Source organism: Danio aesculapii, chromosome 13 (assembly GCF_903798145.1).
Source record: "Danio aesculapii chromosome 13, fDanAes4.1, whole genome shotgun sequence".
In the NCBI taxonomy this organism is placed as follows: domain Eukaryota; kingdom Metazoa; phylum Chordata; class Actinopteri; order Cypriniformes; family Danionidae; genus Danio; species Danio aesculapii.
The window spans coordinates 33,184,414-33,208,277 of record NC_079447.1 but is presented as its reverse complement, the minus strand read 5'-3'; the positions used below and the strand labels follow the sequence as shown (position 1 = coordinate 33,208,277).

The window sequence follows — 23,864 nt, the reverse complement described above, 5'->3', positions numbered from 1 at the left end:
TCAGTGTGATTTTAGCTAATCAGTTTTGGCCAATGCTAACAAATATTTTTCATGAGTTTAACATCCAGCTGTGCAAGAAAACATACAATCTGACATATGTGAAGTCATTCTTGCTACTTTATTGCTTTTAAATAGAAAAAATATTTTACAAGTAACTTTTATTTTAAATCTTGGACCTTATTCTTGAAATAAAAAAATGACCAATGAAAAGTGAAGCACCAAAAGCAAACCAAAAGTGAATTTGAATGCTATTTTGGCTAATTAATGAATTTTCAATTGTACTTTTTTGGTTATGATGGCCACCTGACAGTCTATTTCAGCGAAAATAGCTTTAAATGTCAATAAATGTGGTATTTAAATCTCATAATTAAATAAATGAGGCCTATAACCGCAAAAAGGTCCACTTTTTAAGAAAAAAGAACCACCCCTTTCAGGCTGGCTACGTTCCTGTTCAGTATTGTAAAATACAAGCCTATAATAATAAACTTAGAAAGGGTTCGCTATTTTGGTGAAAACTTCATTTTTTTGGCAAGGTTGACATTCGCATGGAATTCCTCGACTGTATATGTAGATATTATTGTAATACAGCTCAGTGTGGAAGCTGATGAAGTCCCGAGAGCTCCAGTAAGCGGCGGTAATGCGTGATTCTCCTATGCCGTTAAACATAAAATCTAACGAAGAAGAAAGAGGAGGAAGGGAAGTCGTCTGCTTGCAGTTGACGGTAGTTTTGAGACAGTGTGCGGTCGTGACAGGTGTGTAAACTGTTTATTTTTTCGAGGATAAGCTGTGCTGAAGCGCTTTTTTGTTGAGGCGAAAAACCCGCGAGCTGCCATGATGACACAACACACACACTGCAGGTAGGAGGCGACCGTCTTTAAAATACACCCAAATATTAAAAACAAGGGAGAGTTCTTGCGTTTTTCTATACGTAACACTAAATCACGATAGATTTGTAAAACGTGTAATAATAGTGTTCCTGTTTTAGCCGGTTTAAGGTGGTCTTCCAGTCTGCTACGAAGAGATTTATGCGATTTCCATCTTGTCTTGAGCTGAAAAGTTCCCAAAAAACATTTGAAACAAATTTGGGATTCAGAGAATGATTTAGGACGTGTTGATATAGCTGATTTGTGTCATAAAGTCTTTGTTTAATACTTGTGCCTCATTTAAATGGCATGGTTTTGCCCAAATGGCTTGACAGTGTCATGTATCAGTAATTGTTTTTAGCTTTCATTGACACGGATAACTACATTCGTTTTATGAGGATTGATTTCAACACTTTATATTAAAGTTTATTTGCACAATGCGATGTATTTTTATATTCATATACTATATATTTTTTATTTTGTGTACTAAATGCTTAGCAGATATTTGGGGATATTAACTTTACATAATGAAATGACACAAAACTGGGAATTAACATCAATTTTAATGCATAATTTTTGTGTCAGATAAACTTACTCACACAAATTTTTAGTATTTACATACAAAATAAACTCTGGGATTCATACCAATTCACCTAAATAAGTAGAATTACACGTGGCGCATAAAAACCAAAACAGAAGAAAGTATTTGCTGATTTTTAATTTAAATGTGTGTTTGTTTATTTTTTTCACCTATTGCATTAATAAAAGCAGATAACTTAAAATGTATAATTTTCTTTTTTTCGAATGGCACTGAGATTAAACACTGAGATTAAATATTGCAGTGTTATATTGGATTTAATGGGGATGTTTTTTTTTTGTCCAAAAAAGTTCTGCGCTTAACTATTTTTTTGCACCTTGTGTGAAATTGATCGATGCAAGGAAACGAGGGTGAAATATTCTGTCTTTTTGACAGAACCTAAACATCCCAAATTATCTGGCAAGCTAAAATTATTAAATATAAATAATATAATATAATAAATATATATATATATATATATATATATATATATATATATATATATATATATATATATATGAGAATTAGGGTTGTGTCGATAGATGATGCCATCGCCGATGGTTGATAGACATCACAATGCTGAGCTGGCATCGCGATCCTCTGCCACTCCTCCGTTGCAGCAGCAAACTGCTTGCAAAAAATACATATTTAGGCCCCGTTTTACCTAGCGTTTCTGAAAAAATCTCCACCAACACACCAAGACACACAAACACACACACACTCTGGCATGCGCTCCAGTGTGTGCCCACGTCTGAGCTTTAACAGTCAACTAGTTCTTTGAGCACAAAACCCCAGAGAGCAGTGCACGTCGGACAGTTTATCAAGGATGTACCGCTGGATCACGTCTCACTATAGTTGTTAAACGTGATATTTAATTCATCTTGTCCCTATCGAATGACTCTTTGGTCTTTTGAATCAATCAGGTAGCGTGTCACATCGTCCGTACACTACTTCAATCTTTCGCTTTCACGCTTGTACTTAGTAATTTTAGCGAAAACCTCAGATACTGTTGGTTGGTTCCTGTTGGTTGTGCACCTTTTTTTTGTCGACACCATTATAACGACACAGATCACTCTGCCTATTCATGCCAGAGTCCTGCAGAAAAAGTGCAACTTATCTTTATTTATCTATGATTTGGTTATGGGTAAAACAAAGACCATGCGGTTCAGGTAGTTGAAACGGTAGGCTACAAATAATTAATTTGTTATGAATTAATTAATTGTTCATAAATTATTAATTCTCTGCCGCCTACAACGATGCCATCGTCCATCACAATGTTTTACATTAGACATCGTATGATGCCAAATTGGTTGACATCACCCAACGCTAATGAGGATTTTAAAAGCATAAAGACATAAGAAATTGTACCATTTGTAACTTTGAAAATTTAATAACGATTAATTTTATTGATTTGCTTACACACAAAAAAAACATGCAATATTATTTTACATTTAATTATTCAATTACTGTACTGAGAATAAAAAAATATTGCAATGCTAGGTTTTTCTGATATGGTGCAGCCCTAATAAGAACACACAAGGTTTAATGTTAGAAATAATCTGCCTGTGAAATGAATCTTGATACTGTTTCTCCTTCCGCAGTTTTCTCATTGGATTCACCAATTAGCAACACTCAGCGATGTCCTGTACATTTTCAAGAGAGCCACCAAATAGGAGCACAATACAGAAGCACAGTCATATAAAAATGTCATGATGTGAAGGCCTTCCTGCATGGTACCATATTTTGTCTGCATTAAGATGCCTCGACTAGAGGAGGTAGCTAATGTTGTCCTCAGGGTACCCAGTATCTTGGTCCTGGACATGCTGTATAAATGTGACATTGACAGCTTTACTGATCATCTCAAAGCGAGGACCGAAGACATGCTCTTCAAGTACAAATATGTCATCTGGAACATATATTACCTGGGTAATTATTATGACTTTTATATTAAAGTACTAGTGCAATATGCAGTGTGTAACATGTATTGTTGTTGCTGGTCTGTTTTGCAGGTCACATAGTGAGTGTTGTGGTGCTGCTGCTGCCACTGGGACACATTATCCAGCTTTACCTGCATGTTCTCTGTGCCCTGCTGCTTTACATGGGTCATCAGATTGTCAGGTGAAAGTATTTCATTAACAACATTATTTGGGTCGCTGTATGTGTGTATATATATATATATATATATATATATATATATATATATATATATATATATATATTCAGCGCTCAGCATAAATGAGTACACCTCATTTTCGAAATAATTATTTTTATCCATTTCTCAGTGAATATCAGTCACATAATTTAGTGCATTTCAACAAAAAAGATTTATTAAACAGATATTTTTGTTAAAATAATATTTTATAATGACTATTAGACACAAATATTTAAAACACTAAATGATGCCTTTAATTTCGAAATAAAACCTAGTGTTGAAATAGCTGTTTTTTGTGTACCAGGACACAATATATCATTTACAAACAAAATGTCTTCACCTTTGCTACTTTATTAGCGAGGAGAACAATATTACTTGAGGAGCCCCACCTAAAGCTTTAATGTGGATGTGTGATCAGGTTTTATATTTGAAATGACAGAAAATTAAATATTAATTGAAGGGATCTGTGCAAAAAAATTTATGAGACATGGCAACCTATGATCACATGTTCTAAAAAAACGAAGCTGATCTGTGCAAACAGGTTTAAATGTGATCACCATCCTGTTTGGTTTCATATTTATGTGTAGAAGACCACTATAAATCAGTCAGATTATTGATTTGTATTATCATGTAGGTATTTATTTATTTGAATTATTTTTACAATTGATATCTAATTGTAAATGTATACAATACTGTAAAGTTAATTTTTTATTATAGTTTTTTATTTTGCATTGCTATATTTTTATCTATTTCTGTTGCAGTTTTATTTAAATTTAACTTATTTGTTAATTTATTTTGGCGGCAAGGGTCATTATGGGAAAAATTACAACCTTGTTTGTACAAAATGTTTTGTTAAAGCTTGGGAAAAAATCACAAATAAATATATAAAAAACATGTGAATTAAAAAAAAGACTGTAGCCTGACACAGAGTTCAGGGCACTGATATTGATGTCATTTATTTGAAAGGATACCAAATAAGTGAAAAACCAATGCACAGTAAAAACAATAATAAATATTTTAGTCACTGAACGTCTTTAGAAATAGAACGATAATACATTACAATTGTAATGAGAAATATTGAAAAAAAAATTACAAACTACAAAACTGTTTCTCTTTATTTTTGCTTAATTTTTGTCAAATGTATTGCATTTATAGTAAAAAAAATTAAATATGTGAATAAAATTATGGCTTTGAGAAATGATGGGTTTTATTTTGTTTGCAGGGATTATGTCAGAGGTGAAGCTCAGTATGGGTATGAAGGCGCAATCTTTTTGGACTCTACAGCATTGAACCGTTTTGTGACTGCACTCACTAGTAAGTTGAGTATCACTGTGCAGAAAACCATCAATACCACCAAAAATAACTTAAAACTTTAACTTACTTTACAGCAGTAAATCAATAGCTTTAGGTTACAAAATACGATATGATGGAAAACATCTTGAGCGATTTCTGGAGGTCGTCAAAATTTGACTGGACTGCTTTTATAGTGTACAGTAGATGGTTGTGTGGTCAGCTGTCTTCAAACAGCCAGTCATATTCAATTTCACTTTTCAGATTTATACAGTATATAGCTTATTTCACAATATTAGATTGAAAGTTTAAAAACTTCTGCATAAACTCTTTATGCTTTGTCATATCAAAAAAGGCCATTGATTTTGAAATTGTGTTACACAATGCAAAGACATTTCTGATTTTTATTTGTGGCCTTATAGAATTATATCACTATTGTTGAAGGCTGTTTGGTTTTTCATGCACAGAACTCTCCACGTCAGGAGCAGTTGTAAACTTTCAGCTTTAACCTTTTCAGCAATTCTTTATATATTACTCTATAATACACTATATATCAATATAATGTTTATAAAATATTCCTCCTTATCGCTCTGGATGAAGGCATTTCTTATTTCTGGATTGATTGTAGACAATTTAGGCAACTTGAAAAGAAAAAGAAAACTTTCTCAATCTGCTTTGATCCATGCTTTAATTTTCTGTTCTGGGGAAGTTATGCAAATTAGATGATGTCTCATTTGCAAATAATAAACTAAATAAAAAAAGAAAACTATAATACAAAACAGTTGTCTTAATATACTGTAATTAATCAACTGATGATATCTGGTAGTTATAGGTTTTATAATTAATAATTTTATAATAATTAATATTATTGAATTTTTTCTCGCTTTAAAATCATTATTTAATACAGGTGCATACTGTAATAGTTCTTTATGATTGTTGCTTGTAAGACTGAAAGTGTTTCCAGCTATAAGCCTAAAAACTGGTGACCCAAGCTGTCATAAAATGCCACATCTTTGTTTCAAATGACAAAAATGTACTGAATGCATCTAGTGTAAGAGATGGAAAAAGAAAGTATGTTGTCCTGCAATTTTTATAATGGTAATTATTGTATGTTTTGCACAGTGGCATAATTACTTTTGACATATTTGTGACATAATTATGAGTCATTTATTATATACAGATGAGGTCAGAATTATTAGCCCCCCTGTTTATTTTTTCCCCAATTTCTGTTTAACAGAGAAGTTTTTTTTTCAACACATTTCTAAACATAATAGTTTTAATAACTCATTTCTAATAACTGATTTATTTTATCTTTGTCATGATAACAGTTAATAATATTTGACTAGATATTTTTAAGACACTTCTATACAGCTTAAAGTGACATTTAAAGGCTTAACTAGGTTAATTAGGTAAACTATGCAGGTTAGGGTAATTAGGCAATTATTGTATAACGATGATTTGTTCTGTAGATTATCGAAAAACAATATAGCTTAAAGGGGCTAATAATTTTGACCTTAAAATGATTTTTTTTTAGCCGAAATAAACCTAAAAGACTTTCTCCAGAAGAAAAAAAAAATATTATCAGACATACTGTGAAAATTCCATTGCTCTGTTAAACATTATTTGGGAAATATTTAAAAAAGAAAAAAAAACATCAAAGGACTAATAATTCTGGCTTCAACTATATATGTGTGTGTATGATCACCTCCAGGTCAGATAATAGTCAGTACTCTGTGTGCGTTCCTCATGCGGACTCAGCGTGTATGGCTGTTCTCAGCACACTTGCTCCCTCTTCTGGCGCGTGCGATTTCTGTCCCGCTGGACTGGCTCCTCACACTCTCCTCCGTGTCCATGATGATCACAGGGGCCGAGGTTGCCATTTTTCTCCTTGCCAATTTCTTTGTGCCATACAGACTGGCCAGAATCACCTACAGAGAGATAATGGACATCGAGGTAAAACAAACTCATACTGACATACCTTTTGCACATAAATCCTAATCTCAGTTCTTGTTTCTTCTGTAGGTAACGGAGTTGTACAGACTGATGGCAGTCGGAGTCTCTCTCTGGCATGGCTTTGCTGTGCCGGTATTGTTTAGCGTCTTCTGGTTTGTGCTGTTTGGAGTGCAACTTATAACCAATTTTGGCACTATCACTGCTGTTCAACAGGGGCCACTCCTCTACCTTCTCACCAGGTAAATGGCGTATATTAAAGGGGTCCTGTTATGCTCTTTTTGTAAGATATCTCAGAATGTGTCTGTGACATTTCAACTCAAAACGCTTCATGGTTCAATTATTACACCATGCTGTAAATAAGCGCTGGGCAATTCATCTAAAGCAATTTTCCTGCACATTTTGTCAGTAAAGCAGGTTGTAGTAAAGCAGCATTTACTACACAGTCGTAGGACACTAACAAGCAACACAAAAATGCATTCAAAATTGAAGTTTAATCTGATGACAGCTGTTTGCGTAGCTTGTCGATGAGCTATATCTCTGTGTAGTAAATGCTGCTGCATCTGAAAGCATGTAAAAATACAATATGTAATAGTAACGTGTTTACTCCAAAGTAGTGATGGGTCGCATGTGTACATTTAGGTGGGGTAGAAGATTAGTTCCTTTTTTGAGTCTTTCACTGGGTTTGAGTCGTTTGATAATCACGTGAAAGAAGGAAGCCAATCCTAAGTACTAAGAGCCAGAAAAAGATTTGATCCATTCATTTCTCGAGTCTTTTTTTTTAGTTTGAGTCATCTCTTTACATGCTGTCACATGATGAACGAACAACTCGAAAACCTAAAGAGTTGAAAGGTAAACTAATCATGGGTCCTTTCAGCTCAGACTGTGTGCATTGGCTAAGCTTATATGGGATGGGAGTTACTCATAGACAAAAAAACCAAGGTAAACATAAATGATTATTTTCTCTTTCTTATAGCATTCTAGTTATTACTTGTCTGTAGTGTGATCAACATTTGGGCTAGTTGTAGATGAGTTTGAAAGCAACTCATAACAATTTTGTGAGGTTTTGGCAAATTGAACGAAATGACGTGGAAAAAAAAGATTAATTCCTCTTGATGAACAAGACTCAAAGGTCTGAGTCAGAAAAATGATCCAAACATCCCATCATTACTCCAAAGTCACTTCAAAACTTCAATCAAGCATTTGAAATAAATCGTTATGTGAGAGGATTCTGTTGTCACGTTATTGTTAGTTACGTTGAATCAATGAAAGTAGCTCAATCTTCTGTTTATAATGCACAACTATAGGGATTTCTGGGTTTTTACTTCATGGGTATTTGGAGTTTGGCATGAGAGCACCCACTGGCCTTCGGAGGAGAGTTACCACTGATCACAGAACAATGTTTCACTGACAAGATGCTTAATTTATATTTGGGATTACATTTAGCTTAATTGCCCTATTGTAAATGGAATTTTTTTTGTGTGTGTTTCTTTAAATGCAAACAAGCTATTGCTCACCGCCCCCTTTCCAGAACCTGGGTTAAGCATTTGCAGCTTGTGCCTCAGTTACGCTGGCAACAAAATAAATAAATGTGGCCTGTGTTTTAAAGCCTTGTTAGTTTAAACTTCTGAAATGCACGTACATGAAGCGCACCACACAAGTAGATTTTGGTGGTTTATGAGGACTCTCCATAGGAGAGTATTTTATATTGTAAAAACTGCTTATTATATGACGATACACAACCCCCAAATTTTGAATGCCACAAGACCTTGTTTAGTATGATTTTAAACAGTTTTGAATTATAAGGACACAGTGCATGTCCTCATAAACCTCATCATTGTAATATAGTAATACCTTGGTCATATCTGTCATTATGAAAATTTGTGTTCTCGTAAACCACCAAGCAGCACACAAAAAGATGGTCGTCGGGTGGCATGTTGTGTCTATTGTCTTTAGCAGCAAACACACACAAGATTCTAAAATCAAAAATAACATAATTGACTGAAAATTCACATATTGTTGGTTGTGTCTGTGAATGTAAAGAGCTGTGCAAGAAATTGCAAATATAACCGTGTATTAGATGTGTAAAATAGCATCTCTTGGACGCAAAGACAGCACTCTACGATCTCAACTCAACCAGACCTTATTACATTTGGGAACAAGTATGTTTCCAGAGAAAAACTTAGGACTACAGTCAAGGCATTAAAAGACGTTCAGAAACCATGCTTACTGAAATAAAGAACAGCTCCTGATAAGGTGAAATTTGCAGCTTTTTCATCCTTAAACACCAATGCTTTGCTCTAAAGCAAGTTGTAAGTGTTAAGAGAACATTACAACCCCTTTAAACTTGTGAGGTTACAACAAAATTACTTTTTTTTTTAAATAATGTTTTGTCTTTTTTTTAAAACCCCAAAACCCCCAAGTAACCTTTGTTTCACAAACCCAGTAAAGTTTGTTTCTGCGTTCACCTGGATTACAAATTTAGTTTTTCCAAACGATTCCATAAAATTATGGGTGTGGGATGCTGAGGAAAATTGAAATTTTAACTGTTTAGTTTTAAGCGTCCCATTATGCTCTTTTGGACATTACCTCTTATGTTGTGTGTAACATAGCTGGACGTAAAAGATGAGCAAAGCTTCAAAGGTCAAAGTGCGCAATAAATGAATTTATTGTCTAGAGAACCGATTCAAAACCAAGAGCCATCAGATTAAAGCATGATGTCAGTTTAAACAATGTCTACTTTGACCCGTCTACAAGCACAAAAGTCGTAAATGAGTTGTAGTTTGTCTTAAATTGTTCATTTTGCTATCTATGCATATAATGAGGAATCATCGAGAGCTTAAATTCAGATGTAGTAATTTACATTTCATTGCTGGAACACATTGCAAGTAGTAGAACAGTCTAAGCCAGTGTTTCCCAACCCTGTTCCTGGAGACACACCAACAGTACATATTTTGGATTTCTCTCTTTTCTGACCCATTAACTTCAGGTGTTGGAGTCTCTTCTGATGTTATGATCAGTTGATTCAGGTGTGTTTGATTAGGGAGAGGTTGAAAATGTGTACTGTTGGTGTGCCTTCAGGAACAGGGTTGGGAAACACTGGTCTAAGCCACTCATTTGACCAGTCAGAGCAGAGCTGGCTTTGGGAAAAGTGGGGTTTAGAGAGATTCAGATGAATAATATGATCCTGTTGTGTGTTTTTTTTTTTACCTTAAATGGACTAAATTAATACTCACCTTTCTTGTCACCTAGAGTTAAACAGTTAAGTTTTGCAATATTTGAATCTATTCAGCCCATCTCCAGGTCTAGCACTTTTATATTAGGTTAGCATAAACTATTGAATCTGATTAGAGCATTAGCATCTCAATTAACGATGTCAAAAAGAGCTTTGATAATTTACATTTTTTTTCAAAACATTGTAAAACTCATCTGTTTATCTCTCAACTGTTTAAATGAGCCTATAAAACCCACCCTACAAAACCTATAAATCAAAATAAGGAACTTTTCAAATATTGTATAATAACAAGTGCATATTAAGTAGGGGTGTAATGGATTAAGGTTGATCCTTGATTCGTACGGATCACAACATTAAAGCTTAAAGGTGTTTTCTGTCACTACTTGTTTAGCCTGCATTAATGCATTCAGTGTAAGCTGCACAATTAAATCATTAAAAGGTCGAGATCTCAACACCCACACAACATAAATTATAAATAATGGTGATTTGCACAGGTTTAATGAATTCTCAGAATCGCTGCATTCAAATCTGTGTTTGAAAAAATGCAAAAATCAAGAGAGAGATTCAGTCTTTAGTCTTTTTAGTTATAGGCAGTAATTACATTATTTAACCAAAAGGTGGCGACAACCAGCCATCAAAAATTTGCCATTGAATAATTCTTCAAAAATGAGTTTTTTTTTTCATTTTATACGGTTCATTTTACATCATTGATGTTGTAATGTAATTCAAATACATTCAGTTAAACAGACTTTGGTATTCATTTAGTTGCTCAAGCGTAAAACGAGACAAAAAGCCGTTTGCTCGCACGCGCCCGTCAGAATCAGCAGACTAGCGCAGAAGCTCCATTGAATATACTGGGGTAAAATAAATGCTCATATTATAAAGACATGGTGGGGAAAAAAGTTATTTAATGCAGTGCTTCTTGTACAATCTGAGACCCACTTTATATCGGATATCACTTAACCAGTGGAGATCGCTGATTTTTAAAGAAAACAGACCTTAAACGCGCCGATATTGCATTGGCAAACAATTCACCGTAAACGATTAACCCAGGTTACTGGCAATCTAAAAGTCCTATTAGCATGCTTCGGCATATACCACATTAGCAATTAAACATGAAGTTTTATGAGTGAATAACTGAATCATTTATTGACAATGAGACTAAAATTTTTTTCACATTTAGAGTTATCAGCAACAGTAGTAGTAACAGTGAATTTTTCACAGTACTGAATATTTTACAGTTTATTTTTATTCAGCTGATTATTTCTTCATTTTATTTGTAATAAAATAAAACCCAAAGGTTTTTGCAGTACTGTTTTTGTAATAAATGGAAAGCAAATTACATTTGTCTCCTCTCCTTTTTGGCTGATCCGAAAAAATGGTCTGATCCATGACTAAAAAATCCTAACATGATCCGAACCGTGAGATTTGTGATCCGTTACACCACTAATATTAAGACTGTAATTTTCCCTGAATGCCCATGTGAAATGTGTCTAGTATATGTGTTACAGTGTTTCTGAATGCTGTGCCAGCCCATACTCTCTGCTCGGCTTAACATTTGTAGTGTCTTATACGGCACTGGGACTTCTCAGTCTCTGCAAGTTCTACCTCGGAGGATTCAACGCTCTCCAGAACCATAACGTCATGCACAGGTAAAAGAAGCTTGTGTGTGTTTACTGTGCATGTGTTTCAGTTTCAGTTCAGATGTTTATGGTTTTGCTTGTTTTCTAGGGGGGTGACAGAGGGGGTGACTCTGCTGCTGCTGGCTCTGCAGACCGGGTTATTGGACATGGCAGCTCTTCAGCGATGCTTTCTGCTCTTCATCATCCTCTTCATCGTTCTCACATCTACTCTACAAAGCATGAGTGAGATCACCGAACCAGTTGTGTTAGGCCTCGGAGCCAGTAGAAACAGGTACAGTATATTATCCTATTTACAGCCTAAACAATTGACACCATTAATGGTTGACTTAAGGGAGTATTGTATGTTTGTATTCAAATGTGGCCCTTACATGCCAACAGTATAATATTCATGCATGATTAAATTGACTTGTTTGAAAAGTAATATAATACAGTATCAAAATTAAAGTGCCCCTATTATGGGTTTTTGAAAATGACCTTCCATATAGTGTGTAACACAGCTCTAAGTGAAGTAAAATATCCAGCTAAGGCTTAAATCTGAAAGTGGACAGTTTTTAAAACTATTGACTCATCTAAAAAGAGTCGACTCATAGTGGTTTGAATGAATCATCTTGATAACGAGTCTTTAGGCGTTTCGACATGACGTGGCTGCGAAACATAAGCCCCGCCCAATTGTTGCGCGCGCAAACCTGGAAAAATTTAAACCTGCGGCCCCGCTCACTAACACAGCATCAAAGACAAACAGATCCTGAAGTCATGAAGATGCCGTGCGTACCTGTATATTATTGGAAGTGTGAGGGAAAGGAGTGCTTCAGCAATCTACACGCTTACAATGGGCGATTCATTCGTTTCTTAAAGGAAGGATCAGAAAGGACCACTGATGTATGGGATTTTGACAGAGATCAACAGGAACTTTAGTACACAGATCATGGTTTAGTTTCTTCCTCCATTTTGTACACCAATACACCAGGGGTGCGTGCAAAATAGGGACAGATTATTAGGCACAAAGTCAAACAAAGGCAGGCTGCTGCACGCTGAGGAGGAGCGTTGGTGAGCGCTACAACCCCCTGGCTGGGGATGTGATCGTTGGGCAAAGCAGAGTACAGGTAAACCCTGAGAACATATAACACTTCACGCAAGAGGTGCCACAGCAACGATTGCAAATAGAAATGATCTACAGCTGAGAAGGGAGAAGAGCTCCAAAATGAAAGATAATTAATGAAATCAGACTTGGCCCATGGTTTTCTCTAGCTTGCAAATTATGTATTTAATTGTGTTTTGTAACTGCTTGGACTGTATCTGGTTAACTCTTTATATTCTCATATCATGTCTAATGCCATGTTGAAAACGCGACACGTGCTGCTTTGTTTACGGATTTAAATGCTTTTGTGAGCTCGCCTTCCACTGCCGTTTTTCATTGCTATGGCCACCGTCAGCTGATCCTACACATGTGCAGTGGTCAAGGTTCAAAATAGTTTAGCTTCTGCTGCTGTGTGTAATACTGAATATGTGTAATACTGAATACAGTAATACTGAATGTGTGTCATAGTTAAGAATAGAGCAATATGCTGGTGTTTAACTACACTACTTTTGGGGGTAAGGTGTCTGAATAACACCGTTGAGTAGGTTTACTACGAAGCGTGTTTCGGGCGTCCGTTGCGATCGGATCCTATACCAATGTTGGCGACCCGGGGGCTTGACAAACTGCGCTGGGCATTTTACTGTCTTGCGCGTAACGCGGTTGACCAATTGCAACAGGCTGTTATCGGTCCAATCAGTGCAGATTAGCTTCGCGCTAAGTAGGGGTTTGGGAACAAATGAATCGCTGAATGATTCATATGGGAGTCGCTGAGATAATTAGGTAAAAATAAATTCATATTATAAGAGCATGAAAGTGTTTTTTCCAAACTATAATTGGAATTGTGACTCTATAACTCAGAATTGCGACTTTATAACTTAGATTTGCGAATTTATTACTCGGAATTGCAAATTTAATACTCAAATTGCAAATTTAATACTCGTAATTGCGACAGATTGTTAGTTATTGATAAAGGTTAGTTAATACCCAATAAAATCCAGGTTGTTTGATTATGATATGTTTGTCTCCACAGGAGTGTGTGGAAGCACCTGCGGGGTTTATCGATGTGTGGTTTTCTGCTGCTGTTTCCAGGATTCATGGCCTACAAGATCTCACAGTTTTTCAACATGGATTTCTGGCTGCTGATTTTGGTCTCCAGCTGCATGCTAACATCTCTTCAGGTAATTCTGTTGTTTCTAGAAAATTATTCATACAAAGCATAAGATCAACCAGTTTTGTGGATTTTCTGATTAATGATAATTAGATTGAACCTGGCCAAAAGCCAGTTAATCAACCAGTCATTTTTAAAATGGAAACTGAAAAGTAAAACGGCACTCAAGTAAAACAGTGCTGAACTATATTACAAAAAAGAAGCATGGAAACATACAGTACACTGCAAAACATTTTCGTCTTAGATTTTTTGTCTTGTTTCTAGTCTTAAACCAAGAAGAATTTTCTAGACAAGCAAGACCTATTGTCTTGTTTTAAGAAGTAATATGCCAATATTAGGTGAGTTTTTCTTTAAAACAAGCAAAACAATCTGGCAATGGGGTAAGAAAAATAATCTTATGTCAAAAGGAAAAACACGATTATTTTGCTTACCCCATTGGCAGATTATTTAGCTTGTTTTAAGGAAAAACTTCCTTAATATTGGCATAATATTTCTGAAAACAAGACAATATGTTTTGCTTGCCTAGAAAAAGCTTCTTGATAAAAGAATTTTTAGATAATTATTCTAGAAAGAATACAAATTCTAAGTAAGAAAAGCATTTTTGCAGTGTACTTTTTAGAATAAATAAATATATAAACAGTAGATATTAATGTATCAATTATTCATTGAATTCATTGAAATGATTCACTCTACAGTTATCTCCTGTTATGTTTGTTAGGTGACAGGTACTCTGCTGATCTACAGTCTGTTCATGGTGGAGGTGTGGCGCGGCGCTGCCCTGCCTGGACTGGATGAGATCATTTATTATGTGAACGGAGTGTGTCGTGTGCTAGAGTTCGCGGTGGCTGTGTGTGTGGTGGCGTACGGGGCCTGGGAGTCTCTGTGGGGAGAGTGGAGCTGGATGGGAGCCTCTGTCATCATCATCCACTCTTACTGCAATGTGTGGCTCCGGGCTCAGGCGGGCTGGAAGAGCTTCCTGCTCAGACAAGAAGCCGCTCGCAAAATCAACGTACTACCAAAGGCCAGTGGAGAGCAGCTACAGGACCACAATGATGTCTGCGCCATCTGCTTCCAGGTCAGAGCAAGCACAAAGTGTGGCCATTCGTTCAGTGTGTGTGATGCTGTAAAGCATGGTATTGTTGAGTTTTTATATTTTAAAGAGAGTCTAAATTACTAAAATAGATGCAAGCAGCAATTACGGGTTCAAGGCAAGCTCTTTAAGACCTTTATCACTCAATCTTTATGGGTTAGCCTGAGGTTTTGGGCTGATACTGGAACAAATTTAGGATGGAGACAACTTAAACAATATCATGGAATTTTAAAAGATCTATTCCGGACGTTGATAGTCAGGGAAATTATATATTTTTTCCTAGTCATGGAATACCAGGAATTTTTGTTTGTCACTTTAAATCGTAGTTTTAATTTATCAAAATGTAATATTTTTTATATCATGTTGTTTAATGCCTGTTGTTATGGTAAGGCTTTTTTTCAGCACCACTTGTACCTCTTAATTAAGGATAACATGTCAGGATAGTATAATTTTATTTAGATCTTTGGCTTTAAAATGGATACTTTAAAGACTGGGTAATAGAAAGTAGATGACAGAAAAGCTAAATATACATTTGTAAAACTACTATTGAGCTATCAAATATGAAAGGGAAGCACTTTGCACTACAGCCACAGAAACAGTAAATACCTCCGATTTTATTTTTCAAGAACTTGAGGTAAATTATCACTTGTTGTCTATTTGGCTATAAAGGTCAATTTTATTTATCAAATTTATTATTTTAACATGTTATTTTAATGTTATATTATTGATATACACAACCTGACAAAATCTTGTTGTCGATCGCAGTTGTAAAAGCAACAAATAATAACTTGACTTCTAGTTGATCATTTGGAAAAGTGGCAAAATGTAGATTTTTCAGATGAATCATCTGTTGAACTGCATCCCAATCATCACAAATATTGCAGAAGGAACCCACATGGACCCAAGATTCCCACAGAAATCAGGCAAGTTTGGTGAAAGAAAAATCATGGTTTGGGGTTACAGTCAGTATGGGGGCAAGCGAGAGATCTGCAGAATGGATGGCAACATCAACAGCCTGAGGTATCAAGACATTTGTGTTGCCCATTACATTACAGACCACAGGAGAGGGCACATTCTTCATCGCTCCTTCTCATACTTCAGCCTCCACATCAAAGTTCCTGAAAGCAAAGAAGGTCAAGGTGCTCCAGGATTGGCCAGCCCAGTCACCAGTATGAACATTATTGAGCATGTCTGGGGTAAGCTGTACGAGGAGGCATTGAAGATGAATCCAAAGAATCTTGATGAACTCTGGGAGTCCTGCAAGAACGCTTTCTTTGCCATTCTAGATGACTTTATTAATAAGTTATTTGAGTCATTGGAGAGATGTATGGATCCAGTTGTCCAAGCTCATGGTAGTCATACACGATATTAATTATTTTTCCACTGCACCATGACTTTATATTCTAAACTGTACAGTATTTCTGTTAAGTGATCAGACTTTTGTCTAAGCAAAGTCAGACCTTACTGTCCTAATTAAATATTTAAATATCAAGGCATGATCATATTTTATTTAGGTAAAATAAGCATAATCTAGAGGCCTTTGCCTTTCATATAAGCCACTTCTGATACCAATTGGTCAACTAGAAGCCAAGTTATTATTTGCTGTTCCTGAAACTTGAATAGGCGACAAGACTTTTGTCAGGTAGCGTATAAGCACAATAGCGGCTTGTTTCTCCTGTTTTTCATGATTAAATGTCATGAAAATTCAGCTTTTTAGTTAGTGAATGTCAAGGTAAAGTTGAAAATTTTAGATTTGGCTTAAAATGGGAACCCTGCACACGCAACTGAAATGATTAAACTAATACTAAGGGTGCTTCTCAATATCCTTCCTCATATTCTTGCTCCTCCAACCTCTGTCCTATGAAACTAATCAAGTTCTTCTTGTAGGACATCATAAGAGAGGCTTCCTTAGGAGTCATGAGCAAGTATACATGAGTGTATATATTTTACGGAAGTGTTTTATTGACTAAACCTGACGCACATTGTAACTTATCCTCCCCATTCACATCTGCACCAATAATAACATTATATGAATATTAAGCATGTAACACGTTATTGTAAATGTGGGTTTTCACAGTTCTGATCATTTTTAAGTATAATGTACTTTTCAACATAAATAAACACAGTTCATGACTGGAAATAATTCATTGTTACTAATAACTAGTAAAAATTCTGAAAAATGTGGTGCTTTGTGGAGGTTCAAACTATTGCAATTATTTCTAATATTCTAAAATTCTAATGTGCAAGCAAAATCAGTGGTGCAGTGTATTCATGAAAATGATGACGCTTTGAAGTGATGCTAAAGGAAGTGAGGATATTTTATTTTGCGTCATTCATTAAATCTTCTCCTTGCATCCTTCCCTCACATCCTGAGGGGTTGGAGCTAAGACTCAAGGAAAGGAAATGCGGATGCACGAATAAGAATCGAGAAGCACCCTAAACATGCTTAACACACACACACACACACGCACGCACGCACGCACGCACACACACACACTTGTACACATTTGGTTGTAGATGTGTTTTTTTTTAAAGAGCCCCTATTATACATGAAATAGGGTCATATTTTGGCTTTAAGGGTCTCCAACAACAGTCTAATATGCATGCAAGGTCAAAAAACACTTTCATCGTCTTATAATCTGCATTTATTTTTACCTAATTATCCCAGCGACTCCCATATGAATTGTTCAGCGATTCATTTGTTCCCAAACCCCTCCTCAGCGAGAAGCTAATCTGCGCTGAGTAGACCGATGACAGCCTGCTGCGATTGGTCGACACTGACAGCCTTCAGCGCGAGACAGAGTGAAATGCCCAGCAGCTAATCAACAATATAAAAGCAGTCACAGTGCTCACACGCTTCATAGTGTAAGGCGTCCTCTTCAGTTATATCTGCGCCTAGGGCGGCAGAATAGAGAGGGCGATGTCCGCAACACCTCCCTCACCACTCGCGTCCTCCGTTATATCCGCGACACCCCCCGTCCTCACTTTGCTAACGGGTCACTTTCGTTTTTACTTTCGGGTTGAGTGCTGCGTGATCGTCCTTTGCCTAGAGCGGCAGTTCAGCTTGCTCCGGCCCTGCACAACACACACACACATTACCCTCACTGTTTGCCTAGAGCGCCAGTTCAGCTTGCTGGATGCAGTTTAAACACCTCACCTCGAACCTGAGCTGAACTATTTTGAAACTTGACCGTTGCTTGTGTGTAAACAGCTCACGATCCGTAAACAAAGTGGCACGCATCGCGTTTTCAACGTGGCTTTACACACGATATGAGAATATAAAGAGTTAACCTGATACCGTACACACAGTTACAAGTAACAAAACACAACTAAATACATCATTTGCAAGCTAGAGTAAACGAGGCAACAGTTTTAATCGCAAGTACTTACACTGGTGAAATGGGGGAAGAAACTGATCCATGTTCTGGCAGTCTTTACTGATCCTTCCTTCAACAAACGGCCGATGAAGTCTTCTTTGTTAGCATGTAGTTTCCAGAAGCACTCGAACTGCTCAAGGCTTGGCTATAATGCTGAGGTTTCATCTTTGGGTAGACTGTCAATAATATCCATCTGCACAGCGTGACTTCATTCGACCGGTGTCTGTCTGTGTGTGTGTGTGTCTGTGTGTGTCTGTGTGTGTGTGGCTTTTTTTCTGTGTTAGTGGGTGGGGCCACAGGTTTCAAATGTCCCGGGTTTCTGCCCGCTACTACTTGTGTTTCTCGAAACACCTAAAGACTCCTTATCAAGACGACTCGTTTGAAGCACTATGAGTCGACTCCTTTATAGATGAATCAAGAGTTTTAAACACTGTACACTTACAGATTTAAGCCTTAGCTGGATATTTCCCTTCACTTAGAGCTGTGTTACACTTTACATGGAAGGGCATTTTCCAAAACCCATAATATGGGCTCTTTAAGATAAACATAATTTAACAAAGGAATACTACAAGTCAATTTTCAGCTTTCATTGTAATCTATAATCGTAATATGGCCAGGGCGGACTCACCATCTGGCAGACCGGGCAGTTTCCTGCTGGGCCGACGTACTTTTTGGGCCGGGCTGATCATCTTCTTATGATCTGATCAGCCCATAAAACACTTAGCAGACTGTTGTTCTTTCTGCCTTATTAATTGATGATGCTGTAATCTGTGACGCTCTGAAAGTTGGGCTTTTTTTGGTACAGACCAGCCCATGTGACACAATCTGCAGCCCATCGGTTTTTTTCTTTATTGACATTGGGCTGACCCAATCACAAACTCCCATTTTGGGCTCTGTGTGCGTGCAATGTCGGTGTGTATTTGTCAAAATAGTCGATAGTCAAGCCTGTCAAGGTGATGAGTTTGCATTTTAGACTTCATAGAAATGTATAGAAAAAGTACTTTTAAAGTAGTCATTGAGAAAAATTATACTTTATTTTATAGTTTTGGGCTTACGGTAAAAAAAACTGTGAGATGAAAAAGTTATTCCACAGTAGAAGTAAGCTTCTATAGATACAGGATCCTAGTCAGGACCTTCTATGTAATCAAGCTAAACTTTGCACAACAATGATTATAACATGGTGTCCACAAGGTCTTAAAGTATTAAAAGTTGATCAATCAATTAAAACACAAGGCCCTTAAAGTATCAAAAAGTTTTAAATGCTATTTTACTTGGTATTATATTTTGCATTGTTTTTGATTATACAATGTATAGCTGTATGCCAGGATTTAATATGCAAATACTGGGATGCTGTAGTTTTTGAAATCAATAAAATCCTGCTAGATATGACATCATGCTGCTTTGTTTAATGCAGTAACCAAGGCAACACCATTATTTCTGCTAAAATATAGGCGCCACCTGCTGGATTAGCATTTTAATTTATCTTATAAATAATACTTTAGATCAGTGTTTCTCAACCACATTCCTGGAGGACCACCAGCTCTGCACATTTTCCATGTCTCCATAACCAATCACACCTGATCCAAATCATCAGCTCATAAGCAAAGACTGAAAGACCTGTAATGGGTGTGAAAGTCAAAGGAGACATCCAAAACATGCAGTGTTGGTGGTCCTCCGGGAACATGGTTGAGAAACACTGCTTTAGATTACACTGTAAAAAATGCTGGTTTCCACACAATTCCTTTGTTGTCATGTCAACTTAATTGTTTTTGCTAATCTAATGGATTGAACATAAAACAATTAAATTGTCACCCCCCCCCCCCCCCCCCCAAAAAAAAAAAAAAAACAAGAATTGTGTTGATTCAGCTTATTTTAAAGAAGTAGTTTGAAGAAGCAGCAAAATATTTTTTGAGTCTAGGATTAGTTTCATACAATCAGTATTTAGTAAATATACTGCAAGTTAAAATGTTGCCAATGTTAACGGTTGAAACCTAAAGTGGCGATAAGATGTTACATCTTAAAGTGTATGGAAAGTGTCTTAAAAAGGGTCTTAAAAGGTATTGAATTTGACTCTGTGCACTCAAGAGAATATATTTTTCTGCTTGTTCAAACTATTTATTTAAAATAAGTTGAAACGATACAATTCTTAAGGGTTTTTTGGGGAACAATTCCATCTTTTAATCTCAATCCACTTAAATTTTTAACTGTGATTTGTTAGCTTAATTGATTTGTGTTGGGACCGCATAAAGGAGTTGTGTGAAACCCAGCCTTTTTTGCAGAGTTTGTAACCTGTATGAACTCCATTGTAATTCTTTATTTTATTTTATTTTTTAAACCTGCAGGACATGACATCAGCGGTGATTACCTACTGTGGTCATTTCTTCCACGGCAACTGTTTGAGGAAGTGGCTTTACGTGCAGGAGACGTGCCCCATGTGCCACACCTCCATCAAACCCTCAGCCAGTCCAGCGGCTGCAGCAGAGGAAGCTCAGCCGACCCAACAAAACTCACCTCCTGCAGACCAACAAGCTCCACCAGAAAACCATGAAGAACAAGAGGAGCAGAGAGATGATGATGAGGATGATGATGAGGATGATGATGATGGTGATGATGATGGTGATTTCTCCACAGAGACCAGCTGTGAAGAGTCTGAAAATAAATCCTCCAGGAGGAAAGACAGTCTCCAACACTTGCATTGTGAAGCCAATGGTGATTCTCAAGGCGTAGCAGATGCTGTGCCCAGTAGCTCATCAGACGAGGACTCTAAAGTGTCTTTGCAGGAGCCTGGGAAGGAAAGGGCCAGAAAGATAAACTTGGCTAGAGAAGCATGAAACAGAGAAACCAAAATGGCATGATTGCAGAAATCTTCTTCTGGAGGAAATGGAGCAAAAGCTCAAAGGAAGCAAGCCGTTATAGGATGTCCTGCTGCTTGTGCGCTGGATTGACACTTTCTCAACACCTCCACAGTGAAGATTCTACTTAGCAAATGATTCGTTTTGAATAATCTTGTCTTGACATTTGTTAAGATGTCATGTACACTGTAAACAATCTCTGTTAATTAACAGTATCTGTATTTTGTGATTCACAGGGGTTTTTCATTTATTAATGGTTGCTTTGTCGACTTTTGATGCTTGGGTTCAACTCTACAGTTTAATAAAGAGACTTTTATTGACATTTTAATAAAATAAGAGATAATATACAGAGAAAAAGTCAGTAAAATAGCTGAAAATGTACTGGCAGCTTAATACAAGGGTTTTGTACCGTAATATACAGCACCAAATCCTGACAATATATCACTTTAAACTGTTAAACATGTTAATAAAAGTCTTTTTGAGGTTAAAAGTTGTTGGAAGAAAAATCAAGGTCACATAGTGAAATTCAAAAGCATAAATAAATGGGAGAAAATAAAAAAACAAATCACAAAATATAGAAAACTGTCAATTTATTGATGTTTTTTTTTTTACAGTGTATGATGATAATTGTCCAGTTCTGTGGGAGAAATGAACTGATAAAGATCTAAGACACACACAATTCATGTTTTTTTTTTTTTTTGTCTGGGTGTATGAAATGACTTTTCTGTTTGTGGTATTGGAGGTTCAGATAATTGCACATAAGTGAATCTCATTCTGACTGATGCAGGACTGCTAGTAGCCGTGCCTTTTCTGTGTCACTCCATTGTGTGCTTGTGTTTTAAACTGAAGTTGTGTAGCTGTAGTGGAGGTGGTCTTATCATGGCGAGTATTTCTCTCTATTACATTATGGTTTGTGGATGTTCTGCCTGGATTCAGGGGTAATAAACTGTCAGTGAAGCTGCGTTCAGTGCACAATGATCATTGTTAATGGGAAGATCCTAGTTGAGGATGTTTGTCAGAGCAGAGAATAAAGATAAAAAGCTTATACAATCACACTTCTTCTTTTGTTCTTTATCGGTTTTGTTTAAATCAGTCTGTCATTTGTAGTCCATCGCTGAGTGTTTTTCTCGATTACCTTAATGGTAGAAGAATATTAAAACAACACAAGTTATTATTGTCTGATCTCTTTGTGAATTGTGTTGGGTTTTTTTTTTGTTACAGGCTCCTGAAAGCTCTACATCAGGGGTGTCAAACTCAGTTCCTGGAGGGCTGCAGCCCTACAGAGTTTAGTGCCAGCTCTGCTTCAACACACCTATCTGTAGGTATCCAACAAGTCTAACGCACTCAATTAGTTTGATCAGGTGTGTTTTATTAGGGTTGGAACTAAACTGTGCAGAGCTGCGGCCCTCCAGGAACTGGATTTGACACCAGTGATGTACATCATTCTACACTGGCCACTTTCTACTTTACAGTATTGGGTAGGGCTGCATGATATTGGAGAAATTTTCACAATGCAATATTTTGTTTTTCTGCAATATGTATTGCGATATGAAATATAGTTTTTCCAGATGGATTGAATATCTCAATTTGTCCAAAATTCATTATTTCAAAATGGTTGGATGAGTGTATAGGGGAGTGCATCTGCGTAAATTATAGTTAAAAATACATTTAAAGTTTTTTTAGGGGAAAAAACAGAATCCAAGAGAAAAAAACTTTTTCTACCAAGTATTGTTGGCTGTTACACTCAAATATTGAAATATCTAATGTAAAAGGACACTTGGCAGCCATCATTATTGGCTACAAATGTTTCTTGTACCTAAATGCTTTAAACTCACTTAATATGTTTTGCAGAAAAAACTAATGCAAATGATAAGTTTTAAATTCACAATGTTTGAACTTTGCCATTAATCTGCAAGCTTTTTTTCAATTCATGTTTATTTCTATAGTGCTTTTACAGTGTAGATTGTGTCAAAGCAGCTTAACATAGAAGTTCTAGTAAACTGAAACTGTGTCAGTCCAGTTTTCAGAGTTGAAGTTTAGTTTAGTGTGGTTTATTTTTCACTGCTGAAAGTCCAAACACTGAAGAGAAAAATCCATCAATGCAAAGCTCCACAAGTCCCAAACCAAGCAAGCTAGTGGTGAGGAACCCATCGACGAAAGCTTGCTGTTTTGTCTAATTTGAACAACGTTTAAATGTAGCATACATCATACATCAATGGTTTTGTGCAGTTTAGTTTAGATAGTAGGTAAACCGTAGGTTTTTGTAATCATGGATGGATGTTGGAGAAATGGGTGGGAATAAAGATGACAGTGACTGACAAAGGCCAAAATTAAATGCCAACTGGTTCAGAGTATCGCTATAATGGCCAGTTTTGTGGGTTAGCAGTGAGAATTTACCAACAATGGTGAAAGGATGGTCAAACCACGAACCAGTGCCCTTGCCCATGGTTAAAAGCTCCGACAATGGATACTGTATATGAATGCATGTGGAAATATAGGAGCAGTAGAAGGTGGATGTCTGGTCCCAAACTCTTTAACATCGCATGAATGGCCATGCTTGTATGCACTGTTGGGATTCACTGTTATAAT

General features: G+C 36.4%; 1 protein-coding gene across 2 annotated transcripts; it reads left to right on the top strand.

The window, feature by feature from the left end:
- The first annotated feature begins 676 nt into the window (after positions 1–676).
- Positions 677–22,328, top strand: zmp:0000000662 (RING finger protein 145). Of its 2 annotated transcripts, none has more exons than XM_056470911.1 (11): positions 677–752; positions 3,042–3,366; positions 3,450–3,558; positions 4,815–4,906; positions 6,594–6,835; positions 6,905–7,074; positions 11,579–11,719; positions 11,799–11,981; positions 13,819–13,966; positions 14,675–15,031; positions 20,766–22,328. In XM_056470911.1, the coding sequence occupies exons 2-11, from the start codon at positions 3,171–3,173 to the stop codon at positions 21,252–21,254; spliced, it is 2,127 nt and encodes a 708-aa protein (XP_056326886.1). In that variant the 5' UTR covers positions 677–752; positions 3,042–3,170; the 3' UTR covers positions 21,255–22,328. The 2 variants fall into 2 exon arrangements, with proteins under 2 accessions (XP_056326886.1, XP_056326885.1); XM_056470910.1 differs by having other exon boundaries at positions 684–857.
- The last annotated feature ends 1,536 nt before the right edge of the window (positions 22,329–23,864 follow it).